Source organism: Ambystoma mexicanum, chromosome 1p, assembly GCF_040938575.1.
Source record: "Ambystoma mexicanum isolate Mex_15411 chromosome 1p, UKY_AmexF1_1, whole genome shotgun sequence".
Classification (NCBI taxonomy): Eukaryota; Metazoa; Chordata; class Amphibia; order Caudata; family Ambystomatidae; genus Ambystoma; species Ambystoma mexicanum.
Window position 1 is genome coordinate 148,715,503 of NC_090921.1, and position 27,099 is coordinate 148,742,601.

The 27,099-nt window shown below is 52.7% G+C and overlaps 1 protein-coding gene across 4 annotated transcripts in view; it reads left to right on the forward strand.

The window, feature by feature from the left end:
• Positions 1-536: 536 nt before the first annotated feature.
• Positions 537-27,099, forward strand: part of BCL6B (BCL6B transcription repressor) — a 184,184-nt gene continuing 157,621 nt past the window's right edge. For 2 of the 4 annotated variants that reach the window (XM_069645417.1, XM_069645427.1), the window contains exon 1: positions 7,669-7,818. In XM_069645417.1, coding sequence (XP_069501518.1) covers positions 7,714-7,818 — 105 coding nt within the window. In that variant the 5' untranslated portion in view covers positions 7,669-7,713. Of the gene's footprint in view, positions 555-7,668; positions 7,819-27,099 lie in introns of those variants that run through there. The other 2 variants (XM_069645459.1, XM_069645486.1) reach the window with 2 other exon arrangements.

Genomic DNA, 27,099 nt, shown 5'->3' on the forward strand with positions numbered 1-27,099 from the left:
CGTCATCACACGAGACTCCTGACCAGAGAGCTAGGGCAAGGCGCGGGTTTTGTCGATCCAGGGGGCATAGGCGGGAATGGGAGGAACCGGGCACGTGCGAGTTGTCTGCCCCTGAGGCTTGGATACGAGTCACCCCCCCCCCCGCCCCCGAGACTCGTCTTGCCAAGGTGTGCCCTTTCCTGGCAAATGTAGCAATGTGCCAGCTGGCAGCCGCTTTCGCAGGTGCTGTGAGGAGCGTGGGACTGTGTGGCGTGTGTGTGAATGGGGGAGGGGGGCTGTTTGTATTTTGGGCTTTCCAGACCCTGGGTGGTGATAATCTGAATTCCCCGAGGCCCCACACCCGTAGCTTTGTCTCAGGGCGCACAGGCGATGTGGAAACGGAAGGGGTGGGGGAAGGGAAGGATGGAGGGTTGGCAACAGGTGGAATCTCGGAAATACCTCTCATTCTGAGGCAGAACACGTCCCATAGCAAGCTGTTTTCGCAGAAAGACCTGGGGGCACAGTGGGTGGATATTAGGCGAGTGCATGGCTTGGAGGGCCGGTGGCACAGTGAGGTGAGTGTCGGACGGTGAGTGCATGGCTGGGAGGACTGGAGGCACAGTGGGGTGGATATTAGGCGAGTGCATGGCTTGGAGGGCCGGTGGCACAGTGAGGTGAGTGTCGGACGGTGAGTGCATGGCTGGGAGGACTGGAGGCTCAGTGGGGTGGATATTAGGTGGTCAGTGTACAGCTGGGATGGCCGGTGGCACAGTGAGGTGGGTGTTGGTGAGTGAATGGCTGGGAGGGCTGGAGGCACAGTGGGGTGGATATTAGGTCAGTGCATGGCTGGGAGGGCCGGTGGCACAGTGAGGTGGGTGTCGGGTGAGTGCATGTCTGGGAGTGGTGGAGGCAGAGTGGGGTGGATATTAGGTTAGTGCATGGCTGGGAGGGCCGGTGGCACAGTGAGGTGGGTGTCGGGTGAGTGCATGTCTGGGAGGAGTGGAGGCACAGTGGGGTGGATATTAGGTTAGTGCATGGCTGGGAGTACCGGTGGCTCAGTGATGGTTGGGTGAGTGCTTGGCTGGGAGGACTGGATGCACAGCAGGGTGGATATTAGGTCAGTGCATGGCTAGGAGTGTTGGTGGCACTGCAAGGTGGATGTCGGGTCAGTGCGGTTGGTACAGTGAGGTGGGTGTTGGGTGATGGCATGGCTTCGAGAACTGATGGCACAGTGATATGTGTATTGGGTTAGTGCATGCCTGGGAGTGCTGGTGGCATAGTGAGGTAGGTGTCGGGTGAGTGCATGGCTGGGAGGGCTGGAGGCACAGTGGGGTGGATATTTTTTAATTTATTCATTTATTGTGTTTTACAGTAAAAAAATATACTTTTAACACACAACATTGACATAATACATTATTTCACCATCATTAGAATCATAATTTTAAAAGAGAATAAAAGCGTAGCAAAAATCATTCAATCTATCATGCTAAAATCACTCTAGAAATCCACCGCACAAGCCTTTAAGTACTCTAAAATATGAATGGACAAGCTCAACTCATTACACTTTAAAATCTTCCTGCAAAGATCTTCTTCTGAAGGCATAAAATTCAGAGATAACGTTTCGTTACGCAGAGCCCACAGGGTCGGACACTGCACACACAAATGCATCAGGGTCTTTATATGTGTGTGACAGTGACGACACAGCCTCTGGTCCCGTGGAATGTTATTTCGCCAACCCAGACTTTCTTGTGCTATCACTAAATTCAACCTAAATCTCAGCATTTGGGGCCTAAAGTGCAGTGAGGGATGCTTTTTCAAGTATGGAGCAAGCGTGTTGAAATTTGTAATCGTCTGGTCGAAATGATTCCCAAAACATTAGTCTTGGACTAAGGATTCTCTCAATTTGCACCACACGTATCTAAACAATTTTGTCTTAGCCAATTTTGGTGTGGATCTCAATACATCTAGGGATGTGCCTATTTGGGGTGGATATTAGGTCAGTGCATGGCTGGGAGGGCCGGTGGCACAGTGTTACTCACCACACAGGCTGGGGCGTTGGTATGGGACCCGGAGTGGCTGAAGTGAGAATATGACAGACGTACTCCAAAGGACTTCTAAGCCTAGTTCCGTCCTGAATTTAGGCCTCCTCACTTGAGGGTAGATCTTTACTATGACATCCCCTCTGCTGGCAAGTAACAGACAGAGGAACCGATCAAATTAAAGAGCGGGGGAAACACACGCATCGCCAAACCACAATGCTGTAGGAGGAAAGTACAACAGATTAGTGTTTAATGATCAATTAAGGCAATGGTAAAACTCAGGTTCTAAACTAGTTATACCTTATGTGTAACTGCTACAATTCAGATGGTGGCTAGCCCTATAAGCAGAGGATACAATGAATCAACTCAAGTATTGAAGAACTACCAATACTAAACAGGTGAAAGTATGCAGCGTCTTACCCCAACAGGAATGGGATTCCCAAGTCACCAAAAGAAAGAACAACAAAGAAAGGACAAAATAATAAACAGGGAGTTAGTAGAGGTAAGTAAACCCGAGTGACACGAGGGTCGCACTAGGTCCGGGATGGTCCACAGTCAGCAGAGCCTCCCAAAGTGCACTAATGAAGGTACTGAAACGTAAATTCCCAAAAAGTAGATGGAGGCATGAGTTCTGGAGCAGACAATAGAAATCAGGCAGGTATGAACGGTAAGATACGACAGTTAATAAGCCAACTGATATCGTCTTTTTCGTACTGGGATCCCCAATATGTATGGAAACGGTCAGGAGAAGAAAGTAACGCTTACCAGTATCAACCAAGAAGTGCTATGCCGTGCCTGGATGTGTTCTAGTGCTGGAGAAGAGGAGCAGTGCTACCCGGGAAGGCCAGCAGCAACCACACACCAAGGGGTTCGGAGCTCTGAAGAGGGGAGGCAGTGTGAAGAACGTGGAGATCCGGGGACAGGCTGGTTCAGTAACGTGCAGACCAAGGAAGAATCAAGACGTGAAGCAAAACAATCCAATAAACAGTCCGGGTCGGAATACCAAGAGGATCAAAGAGTCCTGGACAAAAGGCGGAGGGAGACCGTTAAACAGGCCGTAGTCAGAATCAGGTAATGAAAGATCAGGAATGCTATGCAGGAATAACGCTATGAACAGAAGCAGCGTTTCTCGTAGCGCCACCAACTTTAAACCAAGGGAGGAGCTGGGCCTTAGTCAGCTGACTAGTCACATGGCCTCCTTCGCGCCACACAACTTGCTAACGTAGCGCGTTGCCATGGCAAGCGCCAATGCTGCCAGAGGTGTGAGGCTATGCACCGGAAAAAAGTGTAGCAACGCTGCATAGGTTTAATTGTGCAGTAATTGATAGAAGACCGCTGCATGCGGCTGGGCGTAACACACAGTGAGGTGGGAGTCTGGTGAGTGTATAGCTGTGAGTGCTCGTTGGACAGTGGGGTGGATATTAAGTCAGTGGATGGCTGGGAGGACCGGTCGCACAGTGAGGTGGGTGTCGGGTGAGTGCATGGTTGTGAGGGGCTGGTGGCACAGTTAGGTGGATGTTGGGTCGGTGCATGGCTGTGAGGGTTGGTGGCACAGTAATGTTGATTTTGGGTCAGTGCTTGGATAGCAGCTAGTGGTGGCAAATAGTGGTGGATATTCGTTCAGTGCATGGGGTGGAGTGCTGGTGGTTGCTCCAGAACATGGCGGAAAGGCTGGTGATAGAGTGGGGTGGATGTTGGGAGAGTGCATGGCATGGAGGGCTGGCGACACAGTAAGGTTGGTGTTGGGTGGGTCCATAGGTGGCAGGCGGTTGGTGGCACATTGTGGTGGACGTTCGTACAGTGCATGATGTGAAGAGCTGCTGGTGGCATAGTGAGGTGTGTGTTGGTTTCATGCATTGCTGGGGGACTGGTCGCACAATGCAGTGGGTGCTGGAGGGTCGGTGGCACAGTGAGGTTCATGTTCGGTCATTGCAGGGTTGGTGTCACAGTGAGGTGTGTATTGGACCCGTACATGGCTTGACGAGCTGGTGGCAGTGAGGTGGATGTTGGTCCAGAACATGGATGGAAAGGCTTTGGGCACAGTGAGGTGGCTGTTGGGTCAGTGAATGGCTAGGAGCGCTGGTGGTAGCACAACGAAGTGGATGTTGAGTCAGTGCATAGCTGGGAAGACTGGGGACTGGTGGCACGTTTAGGTGAATGGTGGTCCAGTGAATGGCTGGGTGGACCAGTAGCATAGTTAGGTGAATGGTGTGTCAGTGCACGGCTGGTAGGACTGGTGACACAATGAGGTGGAAGTTGGTTTAGTGTGTAGCTGGAAGGGCTGGTGGATGTTGGGTCATTGCATGGGTGGGAGCGCTGGTGGTGGCACATTGTGGTAGATCAGTGCATGTGGTGGAGTGCTTGTGGTGGCACAGAGAGGTGGTTGTTGGGTCAGTGAATGGCTGGGAGCGGTGGTAGTACAATGAAGTGGATGTTGAGTCAGTGCATAGCTGGGAAGACTGAGGACTGGTGGCACATTTAGGTGAATGGTGGGTCAGTGCACGGCTGGTAGGATTGGTGGCACAACGAGGTGGAAGTTAGTCCAGTGCATGGCTGGGGGGTCAGTGTGCGGCTAGTAGGACTGGTGGCACAACGAGGTGGAAGTTAGTCCAGTGCATGGCTGGGGGTCAGTGTACGGCTGGTAGGATTGGTGGCACAACGAGGTGGAAGTTAGTCCAGTGAATGGCTTAGAGAGTGGGTGGCAGAGTTCGGTGAATATTGGATCTGTTCATGGCTGGGAGGGCTGGTGGCACAGTGAGGAGGATGTTGGTTCAGCGCATGGCTGGTGGCACAGTTAGGTGGATGGTAGCCCAGTGCATGGTGGCTGGTGACACAGCGACGTTGATGTTAATGCAGTGCATGGCTGGGAGGATTGCTGTCACAGTGAGGTGGATGTTTGTCCAGTGCATGGCTGGGAGGACTGGTGGCAATGTTAGGTGAATGAAAGGTCAGTGCATGGCTGGGAGGACTGGTGGCACATTTAAGTTGATATTGGTCCAATGCATGGCTGGGAGGGCTGGTGGCACAGCGATATGGATGTTGGTCCAGTGCATAGCTGGTGGCACAGTTAGATGAATGGTGCTCCAGCGCATGGCTGGAAGTGCAGGTGGCACAGAGAGGTGGATATTGGTCCAGTGCATGGCTGGGAGGGGTGGTTTCCAGCTAGGTGAATTGTGGGTCAGCGCATGGCTGGGAGTACTGGTGGAACAGCAAGGTGGTTGTTGATCCAGTGTGTGGCTGGGAGGGCTGGTGGCACAGTTAGGTGAATGGTGCTCCAGTGCATGGATGGGAGAGCTGGTGGCACAGCAAGGTGGATATTGTTCCAGTGCATGGCTGGGAGGGATGGTTTCACCACTAGGTGAATTGTGGGTCAGTGCATGGCTGGGAGGACTGGTGGCACAGTGAGGTGGATGTTGGTCCAGTGCATGGCTGGAAGGGCTGGTGGCACAGTTAGGTGAATGTTGCATCAATGCATGGCTGGGAAGGCTGGTGGCACAGCGAAGAGGATGTTGGTCCAGTACATGGCTGGGAGGGCTTGTGGCATAGCGTGGTGGGTGTTCGTCCAGTGCATGGCTAGAAGGGCTGGTGGCACAGCAAGGTGGGTGTTGGGTCAGGGCATGGCTGGGACGGCTGGTGGCACAGCGAGGTGAATGTTGGGTCAGGCATGGCTGGGACGGCTGGTGGCACAGTTAGGTGAATGGTGCTCCAGTGCATGGATGGGAGAGCTGGTGGCACAGCAAGGTGGATATTGGTCCAGTGCATGGCTGGGAGGGATGGTTTCACCACTAGGTGAATTGTGGGTCAGTGCATGGCTGGGAGGACTGGTGGCACAGCAAGGTGGATGTTGGTCCAGTGCATGGCTGGGAGGGCTGGTGGCACAGTTAGGAGAATTTTGCATCAGTGCATGGCTGGGAGGGCTGGTGGCACAGCGAGGAGGATGTTGGTCCAGTGCATGGCTGGGAGGGCTGGTGGCATAGCGTGGTGGGTGTTGGTCCAGTGCATGGCTAGAAGGGCTGGTGGCACAGCAAGGTGGATGTTGGGTCACGGCATGGCTGGGACGGCTGGTGGCACAGCGAGGTGAATGTTGGGTCAGGCATGGCTGGGACGGCTGGTGGCACAGTTAGGTGAATGTTGGGTCAGGGCATGGCTGGGAGGGCTGGTGGCACAGCGAGGTGAATGTTGGGTCAGGGCATGGCTGGGAGGGCTGGTGGCACAGCAAGGTGAATGTTGGGTCAGGCATGGCTGGGAGGGCTGGTGGCACAGCAAGGTGAATGTTGGGTCAGGCATGGCTGGGAGGGCTGGTGGCACAGCGAGGTGGATGTTGGTCCAGTGCATGGCTGGGAGGGCTGGTGGCACAGCGAGGTGGATGTTGGTCCAGTGCATGGCTGGGAGTGCAGGTGGCACAGTGAGGTGAATGTTGGGTCAGGCATGGCTGGGAGGGCTGGTGGCACAGCAAGGTGAATGTTGGGTCAGGCATGGCTGGGACGGCTGGTGGCACAGTTAGGTGAATGTTGGGTCAGGCATGGCTGGGATGGCTGGTGGCACAGTTAGGTAAATGTTGGGTCAGGGCATGGCTGGGAAGGCTGGTGGCACAGCAAGGTGAATGTTGGGTCAGTGCATGGCTGGGAGGACTGCTGGCACAGCGAGGTGGATGTTGGTCCAGTGCATGGCTGGGAGTGCAGGTGGCACAGTGAGGTGAATGTTGGGTCAGTGCATGGCTGGGAGGACTGCTGGCACAGCGAGGTTGATGTTGGTCCAGTGCATGGCTGGGATGGCTGGTGGCACAGCGAGGTGGATGTTGGTCCAGTGCATGGCTGGGATGGCTGGTGGCACAGCGAGGTGGGTGTTGGTCCAGTGCATGGCTGGGAGTGCAGGTGGCACAGTGAGGTGAATGTTGGGTCAGTGCATGGCTGGGAGGACTGCTGGCACAGCGAGGTGGATGTTGGTCCAGTGCATGGCTGGGATGGCTGGTGGCACAGCGAGGTGGATGTTGGTCCAGTGCATGGCTGGGAGTGCAGGTGGCACAGTGAGGTGAATGTTGGGTCAGTGCATGGCTGGGAGGGCTGGTGGCACAGCGAGGTGGATGTCACGTGAAAGCTGTGGAGAGCCAGGGAAGAGTTCGGCCGACTCCAATGGCGTCCTGGTGACTGTGAGGGGTAAGCTGGGCTGCGGGTGAGTCAGCCACAAGTGACGCTGCCGCCTGTACAAAACCGTAGAGCCGGGGCAGAGTTACTCAAATGCGTGCACCCAACGTGCAGGGTTATGGAAAAGTAAATCGCTAATCGCGTGTCTTTAATGTGCATGCAGGGTTGGGGAAGTTTCCGCACGTGACAGGGTGGTGGTGCCTGGGAAAGGCCTGTAGGGCTGGAGTAGGGCCAGTAACGTGCTAGGCGGGTGCAGAGTATTGCTATTTAGGAAAGGCAAGTCGGGCTGTCTGCCCCGGCCCTAGATGCCGTACCAAAGCACTGGGCTTTCGGGGAAGGCGCGCAGGCATTCCAACACAGCTTGGCACGGCCCGCCGACACTTCCAGGAACACCGAGTCACCGAAAGAAAATGCGCAGACGTCCTAGAATGCGCGGGAACTGTGGAAGCAAACAATTCCATAGCGTCTGGCGGAAAACAAGGTGGGGGGAGGGTGCCAGCCCACGCCAGGGGAGGTGGAGGTGCGGGCTGGGCACCTTCCCTGGTCCTCAGATGCGCGGGCGGCAGGAGCCAGGCGAAGACCGGCCTGTGGTGATGCCCTTCGGACAGGTCACCACGGGAATGCGGGGTCCCTCTCCCCAACAACCAAAGACACGGGTGAGTGTACCCAAAAAACGACACCAGCGCGTGGTGCCCCAGTATATGCGTAGGAGGACTGAGGGGGTGAATATTTCAGCCTGAACGCCACACGCCGGGCATTTATGTGTATCGAGAAGACTGGTTTCGCGTATTGAGAACGCCGAGCCCGTGGACAATGGTCGCACAGTCCAGTCATATTCGCGAACCTCCCAGTCACACCCGAGGCGGTGGGGGTGGGCCAGAGATGCCCCCGCGACTAGGCTGTGCCTCCACCTTCAGTGCCAACCGCACACCATGACACATACTCACACGCAGAGAGTTAAACAAAGAAATAATTCATGGGCGAGAAAGACACAACTTGGCTTGGGTTTAAACTAGGCCACAAGTGACCCACATTATTGTTTTTGTTTCTAAATGTATTTGTTGTGGTACAGTGTTACATTTTTTAAAAAAAACTTTTAGAAATCAATCAGAAAAAAAGGAAAGCCAACTTTCTCGAATTTCACGTGTAGCAAGCATGCAAGGACTGAACATGGACAAAGAGGAACGCTTGTTTGGGTCCTGTCCGAGGGGATTATATATCATGAACGCACATTATATGGGTGAAGGCAAACATTGGCAAAAACAGCGGGTCTTGAGAAAAGAAGAAGAACGTTTGTGGAAAAGCATGGGAGCACACGCTGGGGGGAGCAGAAGTGTGGGGACTCATTATCCCAGAGTACCTGTTTACCGTCGAGAAGTGCCGGTACTCCTCCATTAAAAGTATCGACTTCCTGATGAGAAGGGTGAGTGCTATGGGCCTCAGTACGAGGAATGGCAGCAACCCTGTAAATTTCAACTCCCGGCGGATCGGGAAGTCAGGCGCAGGAAAAGGACAGTCCCCATTTCCGTGGAGTCCCTATGTCTTTCAAATAAAAGAAGTGCAGGTACTCTGATCCAGAAAGCACCTGCCCACTTAAAGCAGTTGGTGAGAGGCAATTAAATGTGAAATAAAGGGCTAAAAGTTTGCAGAAGACGGCAAAAGTTCATTTAAAAGTGGTGAAAAGTTGCCAGAGGTCGTAGTAAAGTTACCCAATGTTAGCAACCATTGCTAAAGCAAAGATGCTGAAAATGCAGCGAGGGCCGAGGGAGAAGGGGGCATGAGGGGAACCGGGGACATTCTGCAGTGGTTGGGAGATTTCACATGCATTCGCCCTATGCGCCTATCTTCATGCGCAGGCTGGTTACGTTCGTAACACAACAATTCCTCCAAATAACCCTCACCTTTCAAATAAGGGATGTAGCATGTTGGGGATGTCACGCCGCTATGATGTGCGGGGCTGTTTCACACAGTCGGGTCACAGACAGGGGAAACCACGCTCGAGCACCCCCTGTCTGTTCTATAGTATGCTCTAGTTTTCCTGCATTCCCACCCCGCTCGCTTTGGGGAGTGTTTCCTCACTGGAGAGGCTGTTCTCCCTTGTACCTGGATGTTTTGGGGCCCTTCTGCCAGAACATCAGCCCATTTCCCTGGTAAGCAGCTGCAGAGGAAGCGCTGAATATGAACGACTCGTGAGTCATTGAAATAACAAGCAGCCCCGAGGCGTCCACTTCCCCTCTCTGTGTCCTTGGGGTGTGTGCCGGGGCCAAAGAGACAGCCAGGATGTCTCTCAGACAGAGAGCGTCCCCGGTACAGAGACAAACAGAAGGGACCAAACTGACGGACTATCCCTACCCCGAGCCATACGGAAAAGGAAGAGACTGCGCCTCGGAGGCAGGCAGATTCCCTCTCAGGCAGAAGGGCCCATGCTGACAGGCCGTTCCTCAGTAACCAGCCAAAGGGACAGGAAGTGACTGTGCCACACACACAGGCAGAAGGACCCGCAGAGAGACTGTCTCTCAGGCAGAAGGGCCCATGCTGACAGGCCGTTCCTCAGTAACCAGCCAAAGGGACAGGAAGTGACTGTGCCACACACACAGGCAGAAGGACCCGCAGAGAGACTGTCTCTCAGGCAGAAGGGCCCATGCTGACAGGCCGTTCCTCAGTAACCAGCCAAAGGGACAGGAAGTGACTGTGCCACACACACAGGCAGAAGGACCCGCAGAGAGACTGTCTCTCAGGCAGAAGGGCCCATGCTGACAGGCCGTTCCTCAGTAACCAGCCAAAGGGACAGGAAGTGACTGTGCCACACACACAGGCAGAAGGACCCGCAGAGAGACTGTCTCTCAGGCAGAAGGGCCCATGCTGACAGGCCGTTCCTCAGTAACCAGCCAAAGGGACAGGAAGTGACTGTGCCACACACACAGGCAGAAGGACCCGCAGAGAGACTGTCTCTCAGGCAGAAGGGCCCATGCTGACAGGCCGTTCCTCAGTAACCAGCCAAAGGGACAGGAAGTGACTGTGCCACACACACAGGCAGAAGGACCCGCAGAGAGACTGTCTCTCAGGCAGAAGGGCCCATGCTGACAGGCCGTTCCTCAGTAACCAGCCAAAGGGACAGGAAGTGACTGTGCCACACACACAGGCAGAAGGACCCGCAGAGAGACTGTCTCTCAGGCAGAAGGGCCCATGCTGACAGGCCGTTCCTCAGTAACCAGCCAAAGGGACAGGAAGTGACTGTGCCACACACACAGGCAGAAGGACCCGCAGAGAGACTGTCTCTCAGGCAGAAGGGCCCATGCTGACAGGCCGTTCCTCAGTAACCAGCCAAAGGGACAGGAAGTGACTGTGCCACACACACAGGCAGAAGGACCCGCAGAGAGACTGTCTCTCAGGCAGAAGGGCCCATGCTGACAGGCCGTTCCTCAGTAACCAGCCAAAGGGACAGGAAGTGACTGTGCCACACACACAGGCAGAAGGACCCGCAGAGAGACTGTCTCTCAGGCAGAAGGGCCCATGCTGACAGGCCGTTCCTCAGTAACCAGCCAAAGGGACAGGAAGTGACTGTGCCACACACACAGGCAGAAGGACCCGCAGAGAGACTGTCTCTCAGGCAGAAGGGCCCATGCTGACAGGCCGTTCCTCAGTAACCAGCCAAAGGGACAGGAAGTGACTGTGCCACACACACAGGCAGAAGGACCCGCAGAGAGACTGTCTCTCAGGCAGAAGGGCCCATGCTGACAGGCCGTTCCTCAGTAACCAGCCAAAGGGACAGGAAGTGACTGTGCCACACACACAGGCAGAAGGACCCGCAGAGAGACTGTCTCTCAGGCAGAAGGGCCCATGCTGACAGGCCGTTCCTCAGTAACCAGCCAAAGGGACAGGAAGTGACTGTGCCACACACACAGGCAGAAGGACCCGCAGAGAGACTGTCTCTCAGGCAGAAGGGCCCATGCTGACAGGCCGTTCCTCAGTAACCAGCCAAAGGGACAGGAAGTGACTGTGCCACACACACAGGCAGAAGGACCCGCAGAGAGACTGTCTCTCAGGCAGAAGGGCCCATGCTGACAGGCCGTTCCTCAGTAACCAGCCAAAGGGACAGGAAGTGACTGTGCCACACACACAGGCAGAAGGACCCGCAGAGAGACTGTCTCTCAGGCAGAAGGGCCCATGCTGACAGGCCGTTCCTCAGTAACCAGCCAAAGGGACAGGAAGTGACTGTGCCACACACACAGGCAGAAGGACCCGCAGAGAGACTGTCTCTCAGGCAGAAGGGCCCATGCTGACAGGCCGTTCCTCAGTAACCAGCCAAAGGGACAGGAAGTGACTGTGCCACACACACAGGCAGAAGGACCCGCAGAGAGACTGTCTCTCAGGCAGAAGGGCCCATGCTGACAGGCCGTTCCTCAGTAACCAGCCAAAGGGACAGGAAGTGACTGTGCCACACACACAGGCAGAAGGACCCGCAGAGAGACTGTCTCTCAGGCAGAAGGGCCCATGCTGACAGGCCGTTCCTCAGTAACCAGCCAAAGGGACAGGAAGTGACTGTGCCACACACACAGGCAGAAGGACCCGCAGAGAGACTGTCTCTCAGGCAGAAGGGCCCATGCTGACAGGCCGTTCCTCAGTAACCAGCCAAAGGGACAGGAAGTGACTGTGCCACACACACAGGCAGAAGGACCCGCAGAGAGACTGTCTCTCAGGCAGAAGGGCCCATGCTGACAGGCCGTTCCTCAGTAACCAGCCAAAGGGACAGGAAGTGACTGTGCCACACACACAGGCAGAAGGACCCGCAGAGAGACTGTCTCTCAGGCAGAAGGGCCCATGCTGACAGGCCGTTCCTCAGTAACCAGCCAAAGGGACAGGAAGTGACTGTGCCACACACACAGGCAGAAGGACCCGCAGAGAGACTGTCTCTCAGGCAGAAGGGCCCATGCTGACAGGCCGTTCCTCAGTAACCAGCCAAAGGGACAGGAAGTGACTGTGCCACACACACAGGCAGAAGGACCCGCAGAGAGACTGTCTCTCAGGCAGAAGGGCCCATGCTGACAGGCCGTTCCTCAGTAACCAGCCAAAGGGACAGGAAGTGACTGTGCCACACACACAGGCAGAAGGACCCGCAGAGAGACTGTCTCTCAGGCAGAAGGGCCCATGCTGACAGGCCGTTCCTCAGTAACCAGCCAAAGGGACAGGAAGTGACTGTGCCACACACACAGGCAGAAGGACCCGCAGAGAGACTTGGTCTCTCAGACAGAAGGGCCCATGCTGACAGGCCGTTCCTCAGTAACCAGCCAAAGGGACAGGAAGTGACTGTGCCACACACACAGGCAGAAGGACCCGCAGAGAGACTGTCTCTCAGGCAGAAGGGCCCATGCTGACAGGCCGTTCCTCAGTAACCAGCCAAAGGGACAGGAAGTGACTGTGCCACACACACAGGCAGAAGGACCCGCAGAGAGACTGTCTCTCAGGCAGAAGGGCCCATGCTGACAGGCCGTTCCTCAGTAACCAGCCAAAGGGACAGGAAGTGACTGTGCCACACACACAGGCAGAAGGACCCGCAGAGAGACTGTCTCTCAGGCAGAAGGGCCCATGCTGACAGGCCGTTCCTCAGTAACCAGCCAAAGGGACAGGAAGTGACTGTGCCACACACACAGGCAGAAGGACCCGCAGAGAGACTGTCTCTCAGGCAGAAGGGCCCATGCTGACAGGCCGTTCCTCAGTAACCAGCCAAAGGGACAGGAAGTGACTGTGCCACACACACAGGCAGAAGGACCCGCAGAGAGACTGTCTCTCAGGCAGAAGGGCCCATGCTGACAGGCCGTTCCTCAGTAACCAGCCAAAGGGACAGGAAGTGACTGTGCCACACACACAGGCAGAAGGACCCGCAGAGAGACTGTCTCTCAGGCAGAAGGGCCCATGCTGACAGGCCGTTCCTCAGTAACCAGCCAAAGGGACAGGAAGTGACTGTGCCACACACACAGGCAGAAGGACCCGCAGAGAGACTTGGTCTCTCAGACAGAAGGGCCCATGCTGACAGGCCGTTCCTCAGTAACCAGCCAAAGGGACAGGAAGTGACTGTGCCACACACACAGGCAGAAGGACCCGCAGAGAGACTGTCTCTCAGGCAGAAGGGCCCATGCTGACAGGCCGTTCCTCAGTAACCAGCCAAAGGGACAGGAAGTGACTGTGCCACACACACAGGCAGAAGGACCCGCAGAGAGACTTGGTCTCTCAGACAGAAGGGCCCATGCTGACAGGCCGTTCCTCAGTAACCAGCCAAAGGGACAGGAAGTGACTGTGCCACACACACAGGCAGAAGGACCCGCAGAGAGACTGTCTCTCAGGCAGAAGGGCCCATGCTGACAGGCCGTTCCTCAGTAACCAGCCAAAGGGACAGGAAGTGACTGTGCCACACACACAGGCAGAAGGACCCGCAGAGAGACTGTCTCTCAGGCAGAAGGGCCCATGCTGACAGGCCGTTCCTCAGTAACCAGCCAAAGGGACAGGAAGTGACTGTGCCACACACACAGGCAGAAGGACCCGCAGAGAGACTGTCTCTCAGGCAGAAGGGCCCATGCTGACAGGCCGTTCCTCAGTAACCAGCCAAAGGGACAGGAAGTGACTGTGCCACACACACAGGCAGAAGGACCCGCAGAGAGACTGTCTCTCAGGCAGAAGGGCCCATGCTGACAGGCCGTTCCTCAGTAACCAGCCAAAGGGACAGGAAGTGACTGTGCCACACACACAGGCAGAAGGACCCGCAGAGAGACTGTCTCTCAGGCAGAAGGGCCCATGCTGACAGGCCGTTCCTCAGTAACCAGCCAAAGGGACAGGAAGTGACTGTGCCACACACACAGGCAGAAGGACCCGCAGAGAGACTGTCTCTCAGGCAGAAGGGCCCATGCTGACAGGCCGTTCCTCAGTAACCAGCCAAAGGGACAGGAAGTGACTGTGCCACACACACAGGCAGAAGGACCCGCAGAGAGACTGTCTCTCAGGCAGAAGGGCCCATGCTGACAGGCCGTTCCTCAGTAACCAGCCAAAGGGACAGGAAGTGACTGTGCCACACACACAGGCAGAAGGACCCGCAGAGAGACTGTCTCTCAGGCAGAAGGGCCCATGCTGACAGGCCGTTCCTCAGTAACCAGCCAAAGGGACAGGAAGTGACTGTGCCACACACACAGGCAGAAGGACCCGCAGAGAGACTGTCTCTCAGGCAGAAGGGCCCATGCTGACAGGCCGTTCCTCAGTAACCAGCCAAAGGGACAGGAAGTGACTGTGCCACACACACAGGCAGAAGGACCCGCAGAGAGACTGTCTCTCAGGCAGAAGGGCCCATGCTGACAGGCCGTTCCTCAGTAACCAGCCAAAGGGACAGGAAGTGACTGTGCCACACACACAGGCAGAAGGACCCGCAGAGAGACTGTCTCTCAGGCAGAAGGGCCCATGCTGACAGGCCGTTCCTCAGTAACCAGCCAAAGGGACAGGAAGTGACTGTGCCACACACACAGGCAGAAGGACCCGCAGAGAGACTGTCTCTCAGGCAGAAGGGCCCATGCTGACAGGCCGTTCCTCAGTAACCAGCCAAAGGGACAGGAAGTGACTGTGCCACACACACAGGCAGAAGGACCCGCAGAGAGACTGTCTCTCAGGCAGAAGGGCCCATGCTGACAGGCCGTTCCTCAGTAACCAGCCAAAGGGACAGGAAGTGACTGTGCCACACACACAGGCAGAAGGACCCGCAGAGAGACTGTCTCTCAGGCAGAAGGGCCCATGCTGACAGGCCGTTCCTCAGTAACCAGCCAAAGGGACAGGAAGTGACTGTGCCACACACACAGGCAGAAGGACCCGCAGAGAGACTTGGTCTCTCAGACAGAAGGGCCCATGCTGACAGGCCGTTCCTCAGTAACCAGCCAAAGGGACAGGAAGTGACTGTGCCACACACACAGGCAGAAGGACCCGCAGAGAGACTGTCTCTCAGGCAGAAGGGCCCATGCTGACAGGCCGTTCCTCAGTAACCAGCCAAAGGGACAGGAAGTGACTGTGCCACACACACAGGCAGAAGGACCCGCAGAGAGACTGTCTCTCAGGCAGAAGGGCCCATGCTGACAGGCCGTTCCTCAGTAACCAGCCAAAGGGACAGGAAGTGACTGTGCCACACACACAGGCAGAAGGACCCGCAGAGAGACTGTCTCTCAGGCAGAAGGGCCCATGCTGACAGGCCGTTCCTCAGTAACCAGCCAAAGGGACAGGAAGTGACTGTGCCACACACACAGGCAGAAGGACCCGCAGAGAGACTGTCTCTCAGGCAGAAGGGCCCATGCTGACAGGCCGTTCCTCAGTAACCAGCCAAAGGGACAGGAAGTGACTGTGCCACACACACAGGCAGAAGGACCCGCAGAGAGACTGTCTCTCAGGCAGAAGGGCCCATGCTGACAGGCCGTTCCTCAGTAACCAGCCAAAGGGACAGGAAGTGACTGTGCCACACACACAGGCAGAAGGACCCGCAGAGAGACTGTCTCTCAGGCAGAAGGGCCCATGCTGACAGGCCGTTCCTCAGTAACCAGCCAAAGGGACAGGAAGTGACTGTGCCACACACACAGGCAGAAGGACCCGCAGAGAGACTGTCTCTCAGGCAGAAGGGCCCATGCTGACAGGCCGTTCCTCAGTAACCAGCCAAAGGGACAGGAAGTGACTGTGCCACACACACAGGCAGAAGGACCCGCAGAGAGACTGTCTCTCAGGCAGAAGGGCCCATGCTGACAGGCCGTTCCTCAGTAACCAGCCAAAGGGACAGGAAGTGACTGTGCCACACACACAGGCAGAAGGACCCGCAGAGAGACTGTCTCTCAGGCAGAAGGGCCCATGCTGACAGGCCGTTCCTCAGTAACCAGCCAAAGGGACAGGAAGTGACTGTGCCACACACACAGGCAGAAGGACCCGCAGAGAGACTGTCTCTCAGGCAGAAGGGCCCATGCTGACAGGCCGTTCCTCAGTAACCAGCCAAAGGGACAGGAAGTGACTGTGCCACACACACAGGCAGAAGGACCCGCAGAGAGACTGTCTCTCAGGCAGAAGGGCCCATGCTGACAGGCCGTTCCTCAGTAACCAGCCAAAGGGACAGGAAGTGACTGTGCCACACACACAGGCAGAAGGACCCGCAGAGAGACTGTCTCTCAGGCAGAAGGGCCCATGCTGACAGGCCGTTCCTCAGTAACCAGCCAAAGGGACAGGAAGTGACTGTGCCACACACACAGGCAGAAGGACCCGCAGAGAGACTTGGTCTCTCAGACAGAAGGGCCCATGCTGACAGGCCGTTCCTCAGTAACCAGCCAAAGGGACAGGAAGTGACTGTGCCACACACACAGGCAGAAGGACCCGCAGAGAGACTGTCTCTCAGGCAGAAGGGCCCATGCTGACAGGCCGTTCCTCAGTAACCAGCCAAAGGGACAGGAAGTGACTGTGCCACACACACAGGCAGAAGGACCCGCAGAGAGACTGTCTCTCAGGCAGAAGGGCCCATGCTGACAGGCCGTTCCTCAGTAACCAGCCAAAGGGACAGGAAGTGACTGTGCCACACACACAGGCAGAAGGACCCGCAGAGAGACTGTCTCTCAGGCAGAAGGGCCCATGCTGACAGGCCGTTCCTCAGTAACCAGCCAAAGGGACAGGAAGTGACTGTGCCACACACACAGGCAGAAGGACCCGCAGAGAGACTGTCTCTCAGGCAGAAGGGCCCATGCTGACAGGCCGTTCCTCAGTAACCAGCCAAAGGGACAGGAAGTGACTGTGCCACACACACAGGCAGAAGGACCCGCAGAGAGACTGTCTCTCAGGCAGAAGGGCCCATGCTGACAGGCCGTTCCTCAGTAACCAGCCAAAGGGACAGGAAGTGACTGTGCCACACACACAGGCAGAAGGACCCGCAGAGAGACTGTCTCTCAGGCAGAAGGGCCCATGCTGACAGGCCGTTCCTCAGTAACCAGCCAAAGGGACAGGAAGTGACTGTGCCACACACACAGGCAGAAGGACCCGCAGAGAGACTGTCTCTCAGGCAGAAGGGCCCATGCTGACAGGCCGTTCCTCAGTAACCAGCCAAAGGGACAGGAAGTGACTGTGCCACACACACAGGCAGAAGGACCCGCAGAGAGACTGTCTCTCAGGCAGAAGGGCCCATGCTGACAGGCCGTTCCTCAGTAACCAGCCAAAGGGACAGGAAGTGACTGTGCCACACACACAGGCAGAAGGACCCGCAGAGAGACTTGGTCTCTCAGACAGAAGGGCCCATGCTGACAGGCCGTTCCTCAGTAACCAGCCAAAGGGACAGGAAGTGACTGTGCCACACACACAGGCAGAAGGACCCGCAGAGAGACTGTCTCTCAGGCAGAAGGGCCCATGCTGACAGGCCGTTCCTCAGTAACCAGCCAAAGGGACAGGAAGTGACTGTGCCACACACACAGGCAGAAGGACCCGCAGAGAGACTGTCTCTCAGGCAGAAGGGCCCATGCTGACAGGCCGTTCCTCAGTAACCAGCCAAAGGGACAGGAAGTGACTGTGCCACACACACAGGCAGAAGGACCCGCAGAGAGACTGTCTCTCAGGCAGAAGGGCCCATGCTGACCGACCGTTTGTTATGTATGTTCTTAGTGATAAAGTAAACATACACTTGCATCCAGATGGTTATCTTGTTTATTGATAGAAGAGTTCCCTCACTGCGCCCGCTGTCCGCCTTCCTCCAGCTGAGTCACAGATAGAATCTCAGCTCCAGGAACGCCCCATCGAACCACAGTATGCGAAGGTTCTATTAACCTTCACATTATAACATCTCCCCCCCTTAATACAAATCAACAATAATTACATACAGAGGGCATTGCAGAAAGGAAAACAAAAACAGAACAAAACATTAAATGCAGGATCAAACACAGATAAATCTGTAAGTGAAAGGATACACGTTGTCTCGTCTTCTTTAAGTTACATTGGTCTATCATGTAACATGTTCAATAATAATAAATGAAGTCTTCTTTCATCCGTGGCACTCTTCTCCTGGATCCCAAACCAGAGACATCATTGTTCATCAGGTCACTATGGCATGCAGTTTTGGATGATGCAGATCCTTCTTTCTCCAGCATATCTCTCCTCTCCACCCTGTTGTTGTCATCTATCATCTGTTTCACTCTTCCATCCGTCACAATAATGTCATCACATGACCACTTACTTCCATCCTCTAGTATTACAGATTTATTTGAACAGTTCACCACTCTTTGTGGAAGACGATATTTAGATTCTCCTTTCAAAACTCTTCTGGGTTCTTTCACTCTGATCCAGTCACCCACCTCGATCTTAATTTCCTTCACATGTTTCTGGCTATCGTAATATTTTTTGTACTTCTCTTGTTTATCTTTTACTCTCCTAATAACTGCATCCATGTCCACAGATTTATTCTTCTTCAACGGTAGCCAGGCTGGTCTCAATCTATTTGTAGCAATTCTTCCTCTCATCATAGTAAATGGCTCTTCCTCCGTTGTAGAATGTGGCGTGACTCTATAAGTAACCAAAGCTTCTTTAAGAGTCTCTCTCCAGGGCAAGTTGTTAGCTACAGCCAGTTGAATAGTATATTTAATAAAACGGTTCATCCTTTCCACCAACCCGTTCCCTATGGGATGGTATAGAGCTGTGGTTCTGTGCTTAATAGCTCTTTGGTTGATAAACTTCTGCACTTCTATTGACATAAATTGTGCACCATTGTCCGATATCACTCTTGGGGTTCCCCCTCTCTATTAAAAATTTCTTCCAGAAATGTTTTAACCTTCATGGCTGAAACTGACTCTTCCATTATGCCACATTCCACCCACTTGGAAGTATAGTCAACCAACACAATGATATAGATTTTGTGGGGTTCCAATATTTCAAATGGGCCTGAAATATCAACAGCCAACTTCGTCCACACTGAATCTGGTATTGTTACAGGCTGCAACGGTGTGGCTCTAGTCACTTTTCCTTTGTCGCTCACTGCACATGCAGAGCATTCTCTTACAATGTTTTCTAGATCACTCCATATATTGGGCCACCAAAATGTCTCTCTGACTCTTCTTTTCGTCAAGTTTCTTCCTATATGCCCCTCATGTGCTATTTCCATTATCTTCTCTCTTAAACTCGAAGGTGGAACTATGCGATCTCCACGGTATATACACACTTCATCACAAGACATTTCATCTTTCTTATTCTCCCAAGGAACAATGCTTTCTGTTACCTCTCTCCAATCACTTTTAATTGCTCTCCTAAGCTGCTCTTGTTCATCATCCCTCTCGCTAGCTTTGACCCATTCTTCTTTGGAAAAACTGAGGTGTATTTGTGCTATCACGCAATCCATCTCTATCTCCTCTTCCTTGGCCACTTCATGTGTTGTGGAACATGGCAAACGGGATAAACAATCAGCAACTCTGTTCCTTTTGCCAGGGGTAAAACTAACCGTGAGATTGTATTGCATTATAATTAGAATCCACCTTCTAATGCGAGGAGACATTAAATGCGAATTTTTGGGACTTAGAATGTGTATGAGAGGCTTATGATCCGTTTTACTTTCAATGGGGCTTCCCCAAATCAACCCTTTAAAGTGCTTTAAGATCCACATCACTGCCAGAGCCTCTCTTTCAATTGTGGAATAGTTTTTCTCCGCATCCTTTAGTGTCCTAGAGGCAAAAGCAATCGGGACTATTGTTCCATGCTGAACTTGTTCCAACACACCTCCTAAGCCCACATTACTTGCATCAACTGATATAATGGACTTGGCTCTGCAGTCAAACATCTTCAAAACAGGAGCCTTGTTTATTGACGTTTTGATATCTTGCAGTTCTCGCCTGCATTCAGGTGACCAATCAAAACTCACACCCTTCTTCATCAAACTCCTCATGTGGCTCGTCCTGTGTGTATAGTGATCTATAAATTTGGAGTAATATTCCGTTAAGCCCATTAAGCTCCTCAATTGATCTTTATTAGATGGGTCAGGCATTTTCAGTATCGTATCCACAAGACTTTCTTTAGGCCTTATTCCTTCCGCATCAATACAATGGCCAAGATATGTTACTTCCTTCTTTTTAATTCTACATTTTTCTATTTTTAATGTGAGTCCTTTTTGTTGTAAAATCTGTAGAACACCAATAAGTTTGGCATCATGGTCTTCTTCTGATACAGCTGATATCAGAATGTCATCTTGAAAAAAATAGACACCCCGTAAACCTTCAAAAAGATATTGCATCAGCCTTTGGAAAACAGCAACTGGGGATGCTAATCCAAATGGCATTCTTTTAAAACGGAAAGCACCCAAGGGGGTTATGAAAGATGTGAGATGCCTAGACTCTTCTTCCAACACCACCTGATGGTATGCGGAGGATAAATCAAGTGTGGTGAAGTATCTAGCTGGTTCCATTGTGGAGAGCATCTCTCCTATGTTTGGTAGGGGGTGGCGATCAACCCATATACTGTTGTTCAAATCTCTTAAGTCCACACACATGCAAATTTCTCCCCCTGGCTTCCGCACTATCACAATTGGGGACAACCATTCAGAGCTTTCTATAGGCTCAATAATGTCTTGAGAACACAATCTTTCTAACTCCTTCTTCAAAGGTTCACGGGTACCAACTGGTATGTTCCTTAATTTATGTACAACGGGCTTTGCCCCTTTTTTTTAGAACAATGCGATGCTTAAAACCCTTGAGCAAACCTATATGGTTGTTGAATACATCTGGAAAAGACTGCACCAAACTGGCGTCTGAATTGCAGCACTTATCTGTGACACTCATGATGGGAATGTTTTCCCCCGGATGAATTCTGATCTTCAAAGCCGCTTGTTCCCACCAGCCGACTATAGCAAACCCTTCGCGGGCAACATATAACTTGCAATATGTTTGTCTCCCTTCAAAAGCCAACTGGACCCATACATAACCAAGAATGTCAATGGGAGACTTGCCGTAACCCGTCGCCTTGACTTTGCTCAGACATAGATCCTCACTTTTTTTTAAGGATTCCATGGAACGTGTTTTCATCCACTATGGTATATGGGGATCCCGTATCCACCATCACTTCTATGGTAATCCCGTCAATAGAAATTGGTACCCATGAGCCAATACTATTTTCTTTAGACGAAAGAGTTAAAATCTGCACCACATCATCCATTTCTTTGGTGACTGCTACCGCATCATCAGAACCATGTGTCATTTCCACAGCTCTCACCCCCATCATGTTGCCCCTGGTAGACTGACGATAACTCCTGTTGCCACTTCCCCGCATAAAATTCCTTCCTCTTCCTCTGATACTTCTACACATTTTGCCGTAGTGACCCATCTGGCCACACCTGAAACACTCCACACCATTAGCTGGACAGTCTCTATCTGGATTCACATGTTTGTGCCAACCACACCTACCGCAGTTGGCTTGATTCCATGGTAGCATTTCCTTACTTTGTCTGGTGCCCTTATTTAGATCTGACCTTACGAACTTTTTCACCATGGCAATCAATGTCTCTTCATCCTTATTCATTTCATCACTTGCTACAGCTTGAATAGGGCCTTTGTCGAACATTTCTTGTTTATTTTGCACTTCTTTCATGCATTTGTCACCCAACTCAATGGAGCGTGCAATATCCAAAGTCTGTTCCAAAGATGGATTCTTCGCCTGCCAAAGTCTTTGTTGTATTTTAGGATCAGCAACATGAAGAACGATCTGATCTCTCAAATATTCATTTGTTAACCCTGTAAATTCACATGTAGCTATGAGGCCTCGTAAAGCTGCAACATACATGTCAATAGACTCATTCTTGAGTTGTCTCCTGGTAAAAAACCTGTATCTTTCTAACACCACATTAGTCCTATTTCCAAAATGTTTGTTTAATTTCAACAAGGCAATATCGTATTTCCTAGAACCGGATGTGGAATCACCAGAACCACCTGCAGGATCACCACCATCAGGTAACGTCCGAAATATTCTTAAGGCTTCAGCCCCAATACAACTGAGTAAAGTGGCCTCCTTTAAATCGTCACTGAACTTGGCGCCGCCAATGGCCCTCATGTAGACCTGGACATTGTCCAGCCATTGTTCCCACAATAAGGTTGGAGTCCCAGGTTGTGCTAAGAACTTTTCTGGTGCCACTATGCTTTGCATGTTAGGATATTAGAAATGTGTTTTTTAATTTTATTGTTTTATTTTTTATTTCTTTATCTTTGTATATGGGTTGTGACCATTTCACATATATACCTAGTCATGAGCCAGCTGAAAGTCTGTGGTGATATATATGTTCTGCTACACACAATGTAGGTAACCCACTTGCTTCAATGTAGTACAGCAGCCTGATCTGTTCGTTTAACATACGAATATTCTTTTACATTCACTACTTCATTAGTGTATTGGCAGGCCGTGATTTCATATTGTCATTGTATAATTGTCATCAGTCGTCTTCACAGTTGTCCAGCGTAGTCTTTAACTCGTAGAGATACAACGTATCTATGCGTTGTCAAAACACGCCGCTCGGTGTTTGTTTTTATTATACCGGTTACCATGTCCCAAAATGGCGGCACGTACAGGACGCTTCAAGGTCCTTTACTCTGATGTAGAGTAACGTCACGCCGTGCTTCGTATTGCACGTGTATGGTTTCAGTAACCGAAGCTTGTCTACGCTTCAAAAAATGCTCCACTTCGTTGCCAGGTTATTAAATAATTGTACTTCTTATCCTAATTTTCTTTTCTCTTCTTTTTTTTTAAAATTGTCATATTCTTATGCCGTACCTTGGTTTGATTAGTGCTTCTGTCTGATTCCTTCGTTGTATTGTCCGTATTGTCCAGTAGTTGCTGGTTCCGGCCGGCCGTTCCCTGTATAATAACGTCTCCGGAACTCTCCTTTGTGCGGAACAGGCGGCCTCCTCGTCGCCACTTGTTATGTATGTTCTTAGTGATAAAGTAAACATACACTTGCATCCAGATCGTAATCTTGTTTATTGATAGAAGGAGAGTTCCCTCACTGCGTCCGCTGTCCGCCTTCCACCAGCTGAGTCACAGATAGAATCTCAGCTCGAGGAACGCCCCATTGAACCACAGTATGCGAAGGTTCTATTAACCTTCACATTATAACACCGTTCCGCAGCATCCAGCCAAAGGGGCAGGAAGTGACTGTGCCACACACACAGGCAGGAGGACCCTCAGAGAGACTGTCTCTCAGGCAGAAGGGCCCATGCTGACAGTCTATTCCTCACAAACAGATACAATGACCCCCAGAGAGAGAGAGAGAGTATCCCTCAGGCAGAAGGGCCCATGCTGACAGACCATTCCTCAGGATCCAGCCAAAGAGACAGGAAGTGACTGTTTTTCACACACAGGCAGAAGGACGCTCAGAGAGAGCGTCTCTCAGGCAAAGGGCCCGTGCTGACAGACCGTTCCTCAGCATCCAGCCAAAGGGACAGGAAGAGACTGTTCCTCACACACAGGCAGAAGGACCCTCAGAGAGATTGTCTCTCAGGCAGAAGGACCAATGCTGACAGATTGTTGCTCAGGATCCAGCCAAAGCGACAGAAAGTGACTTTTCCTCACAGACAGACACGATCACCCTCAGAAAGAGAGTGTGTCCCTCAGGCAGAAGGGCCCACACCGACAGACCGTTCCACAACATCCATCCAGACGGACAGAAAGTGACTGTGCCTCATACACAGACAGAAGGACCCTCAGAGAGACTGTCTCTCAGGCCGAAGAGCCCATGCTGACAGACTGTTCCTCAGCATCCAGCCAGAGGGACAGGAAGTGACTGTACCTCACAGACAGGCACGATGACCCGCAGAGAGAGACTGTCCTGTCTCTCAGGCAGAAGGGCCCATGCCAACAGATTGGTTTTCAGCATCCAGCTGGAGGGACAGGAAGATACTGTACCTCACACACAGGGAGAAGGACCCTCAGAGAGACTGTCTCTCATGCAGAAGGGCCCATTATGACAGACTGTTCCTCAGAGTCCAGCTAAAGGGACAGGAAGTCACTGTGCCTCACACACTGGCAGAACGACCCTCAGAGAGACTAGGCCTCTTTCTAAGTCTGCCGGTCCGGAAAAAAGGGTGCTGGTAGCAACGTACCGGCACCTTTTCCGGACCACCAGACTATGCGATTGCCTGCAGAGGCCAGATCTCCCAGCAGGTCTGACCTGCCGGGAGTACCGGCCCCTGCAGGCATGTTTCTCACGGACGCACAGGCACCGTTAGCAACGGTGCCGGTGCTTCCATGTCCCCATTCCCATCGGCTGACATCCCGGGCCGCCACGACTGTCCCGGTGGCACAGGGATATCACGGGGCGGGAACAGTGTTACGAGGTCGGCGGCAACCCGCTGGTACCACCAGCGTTTTACCGCCGACCTCGTAATGAGGCCCGCTGTCTCTTAGGCAGAAGGGCCCATGCTGACCTACTGTTCCTCAGCATCCAGCCAAAGGGACAGAGAGTGGCTTTGCCTCACACACAGGCAGAAGGACCCTCAGTGAGACTTGGTCTCTCAGGCAGAAGGGCCCATGCTGACAGACTGTTCCTCAGCATCCAGCCAAAGGGACAGGACGTGACTGTTCCTCACAGACAGACCCTATGACACTCAGAGAGACTGTCTCTCAGGCAGAAGAGCCCATGCTGACAGACTGTTCCTCAGCATCCAGCCAAAGGTACAGAGTGTGGCTTTGCCTCACACACAGGCAGAAGGACCCTCAGTGAGACTTGGTCTCTCAGGCAGAAGGGCCCGTGCTGACAGACTGTTCCTCAGCATCCTGCCAAAGGGACAGGAAGTTACTGTTCCTCACAGACAGGCACGATGATCCTCAGAGAGATTGTCTCTCAGGCAGAAGGGCCTGTGCTGACAGACCGTTCCTCAGCATCCAGCCGAAGGGACAGGAAGTGACTGTGCCTCACACACAGGCAGAAGGACCATGAGAGATTGTCTCTCAGGCAGAAGGGCCCGTGCTGACAGACTGTTCCTCAGGATCCAGCCAAAGCGACAGAAAGTCGCCAAAGGACAGAAAGTGACTGTTCCTCACAGACAGACACGATGACCCTCAGAGAGAGAGAGAGTGTCCCTCAGGCAGAAGGGCCCACACTGACAGACCGTTCCACAACATGCATCCAGAGGGACAGAAAGTGACTGTGCCACACACAGGTAGAAGGACCCTCCGAGAGACTGTCTCTCAAGCAGAAGGGCCCGTGCTGACAGACTGTTCCTCAGCATCCAGCCAAAGGGACAGGAAGTGACTGTTCCTCACAGACAGGCACGATGATCCTCAGAGAGATTGTCTCTCAGGCAGAAGGGCCTGTGCTGACAGACTGCTCCTCAGCATCCAGCCGAAGGGACAGGAAGTGACTGTGGCTCACAGACAGGCAGAAGGACCATGAGAGACTGTCTCTCAGGCAGAGGGGCCCATGCTGACAGACTGTTCCTCAGCATCCAGCCAAAGGGACAGGAAGTGACTGTTCCTCACAGACGGGCAGCATGACCCTCATAGAGAAAGTGTCTCTCGGGCAGAATGGCCCATGCTGACTGATCGTTCCTCAGCATCCAGTCAGAGGGACAGGAAGAGACTGTGCGTCACACACAGACAGAAGGACCCTCAGAGAGACTGTCTCTCAGGCAGAAGGGTCTACGATGACAGAGTGTTCCTCAGCATCCAGCCAAAGGGACAGAAAGTGATTGTCCCTCAGAGACAGACTCTACGACTCTTGAAAAGAGAACAACCCTCAGGCAGAGACAGAGAGAAGAGTCCATCAGTATAGCCTCTTCTGCTTTTCTCTGTCCCCCGACCTAAACATACAGACAGAGACTGTTCCTCCAAGACAGTAGGAGACAGGCAGAAGGGGCCATACTGACATACAGATGATGGAATCCAGCAATAGCGACAGGGCGAGATGGCTGTAGGCCGCATATTTCCAGAGGGGGAGCATCTATCGGACAGAGAGAGAAAGGCCCCTGGAGATTCAACGATGGCCCCATCCCAGCCAAAGCGACATGAAGAGACAGACAGAAGGGTAGCCAGGATGTCCCTCAGAGAGAGCTAAGCAGAAGACGCTTGACTGATTCACTGTTGGCCAAAAGCCCAGCAAACGGGACAGGAAGAGAACAGGCAGCATGTCTATCAGAGAGAGTGACCCACAGATAGAGACAGACTTAGGGGTCCATACTGACACAGATGCCACAATCCAGCCATAGGGACACAAAGAGACTATTTCTCAGAGAGAGAGCCAGGCAGCATGTTCCTTTGGAGAGAGAGCTTCCCTTGGGCAGAGACAGACAGAGGGGCTCCTACCAATTCACTGGTATTATCTTGGTCGTGAGGAGCAGCTCGAAGGAGGGACCTACTGCCTCAGTAATGGATTGCAGGAGCAATCATGTTAAGTGTACTGAGAGTGATGCGAACAAATGTAATGATAGACTAGTCTATACATTCAATAGATCAAGGCTGAACCTAGACTAATCACTACATTCAATAAATCAAGGCTGATCCTAGACTAGTCTCTACATTCACTAGATCAAGGCTGATCCTAGACTAGTCTCTACATTCAATAGATCAAGGCTGAGCCCAGAGTAATCTCTGAATTCAATAGATAAGGGCTGAACCCAGAGTAATCTCTACATTCAATAGATCAAGGCTGAACCTAGACTAGTCTCTACATTCAATAATAATAATTTAATAATAATAATAATAATAATAATAATAATTTCACATTTATATAGCGCTACAAATCCTCAGGTATCTGAGCGCTGCTTATTATTACCCACGGTGTGTGGTGCTCGGGATTCGAACCTGCGTTAGCAAGCTCTGCAAGGGTGTCAAAGCGAGCGCTCTCAAGGCTCAAGATCAAGGCTCAAGCAATCAAGGCTGAACCTACACTAATCTCTACCTTCAGTAGATGAAGGCTGAACCTAGACTAGTCTCTACAT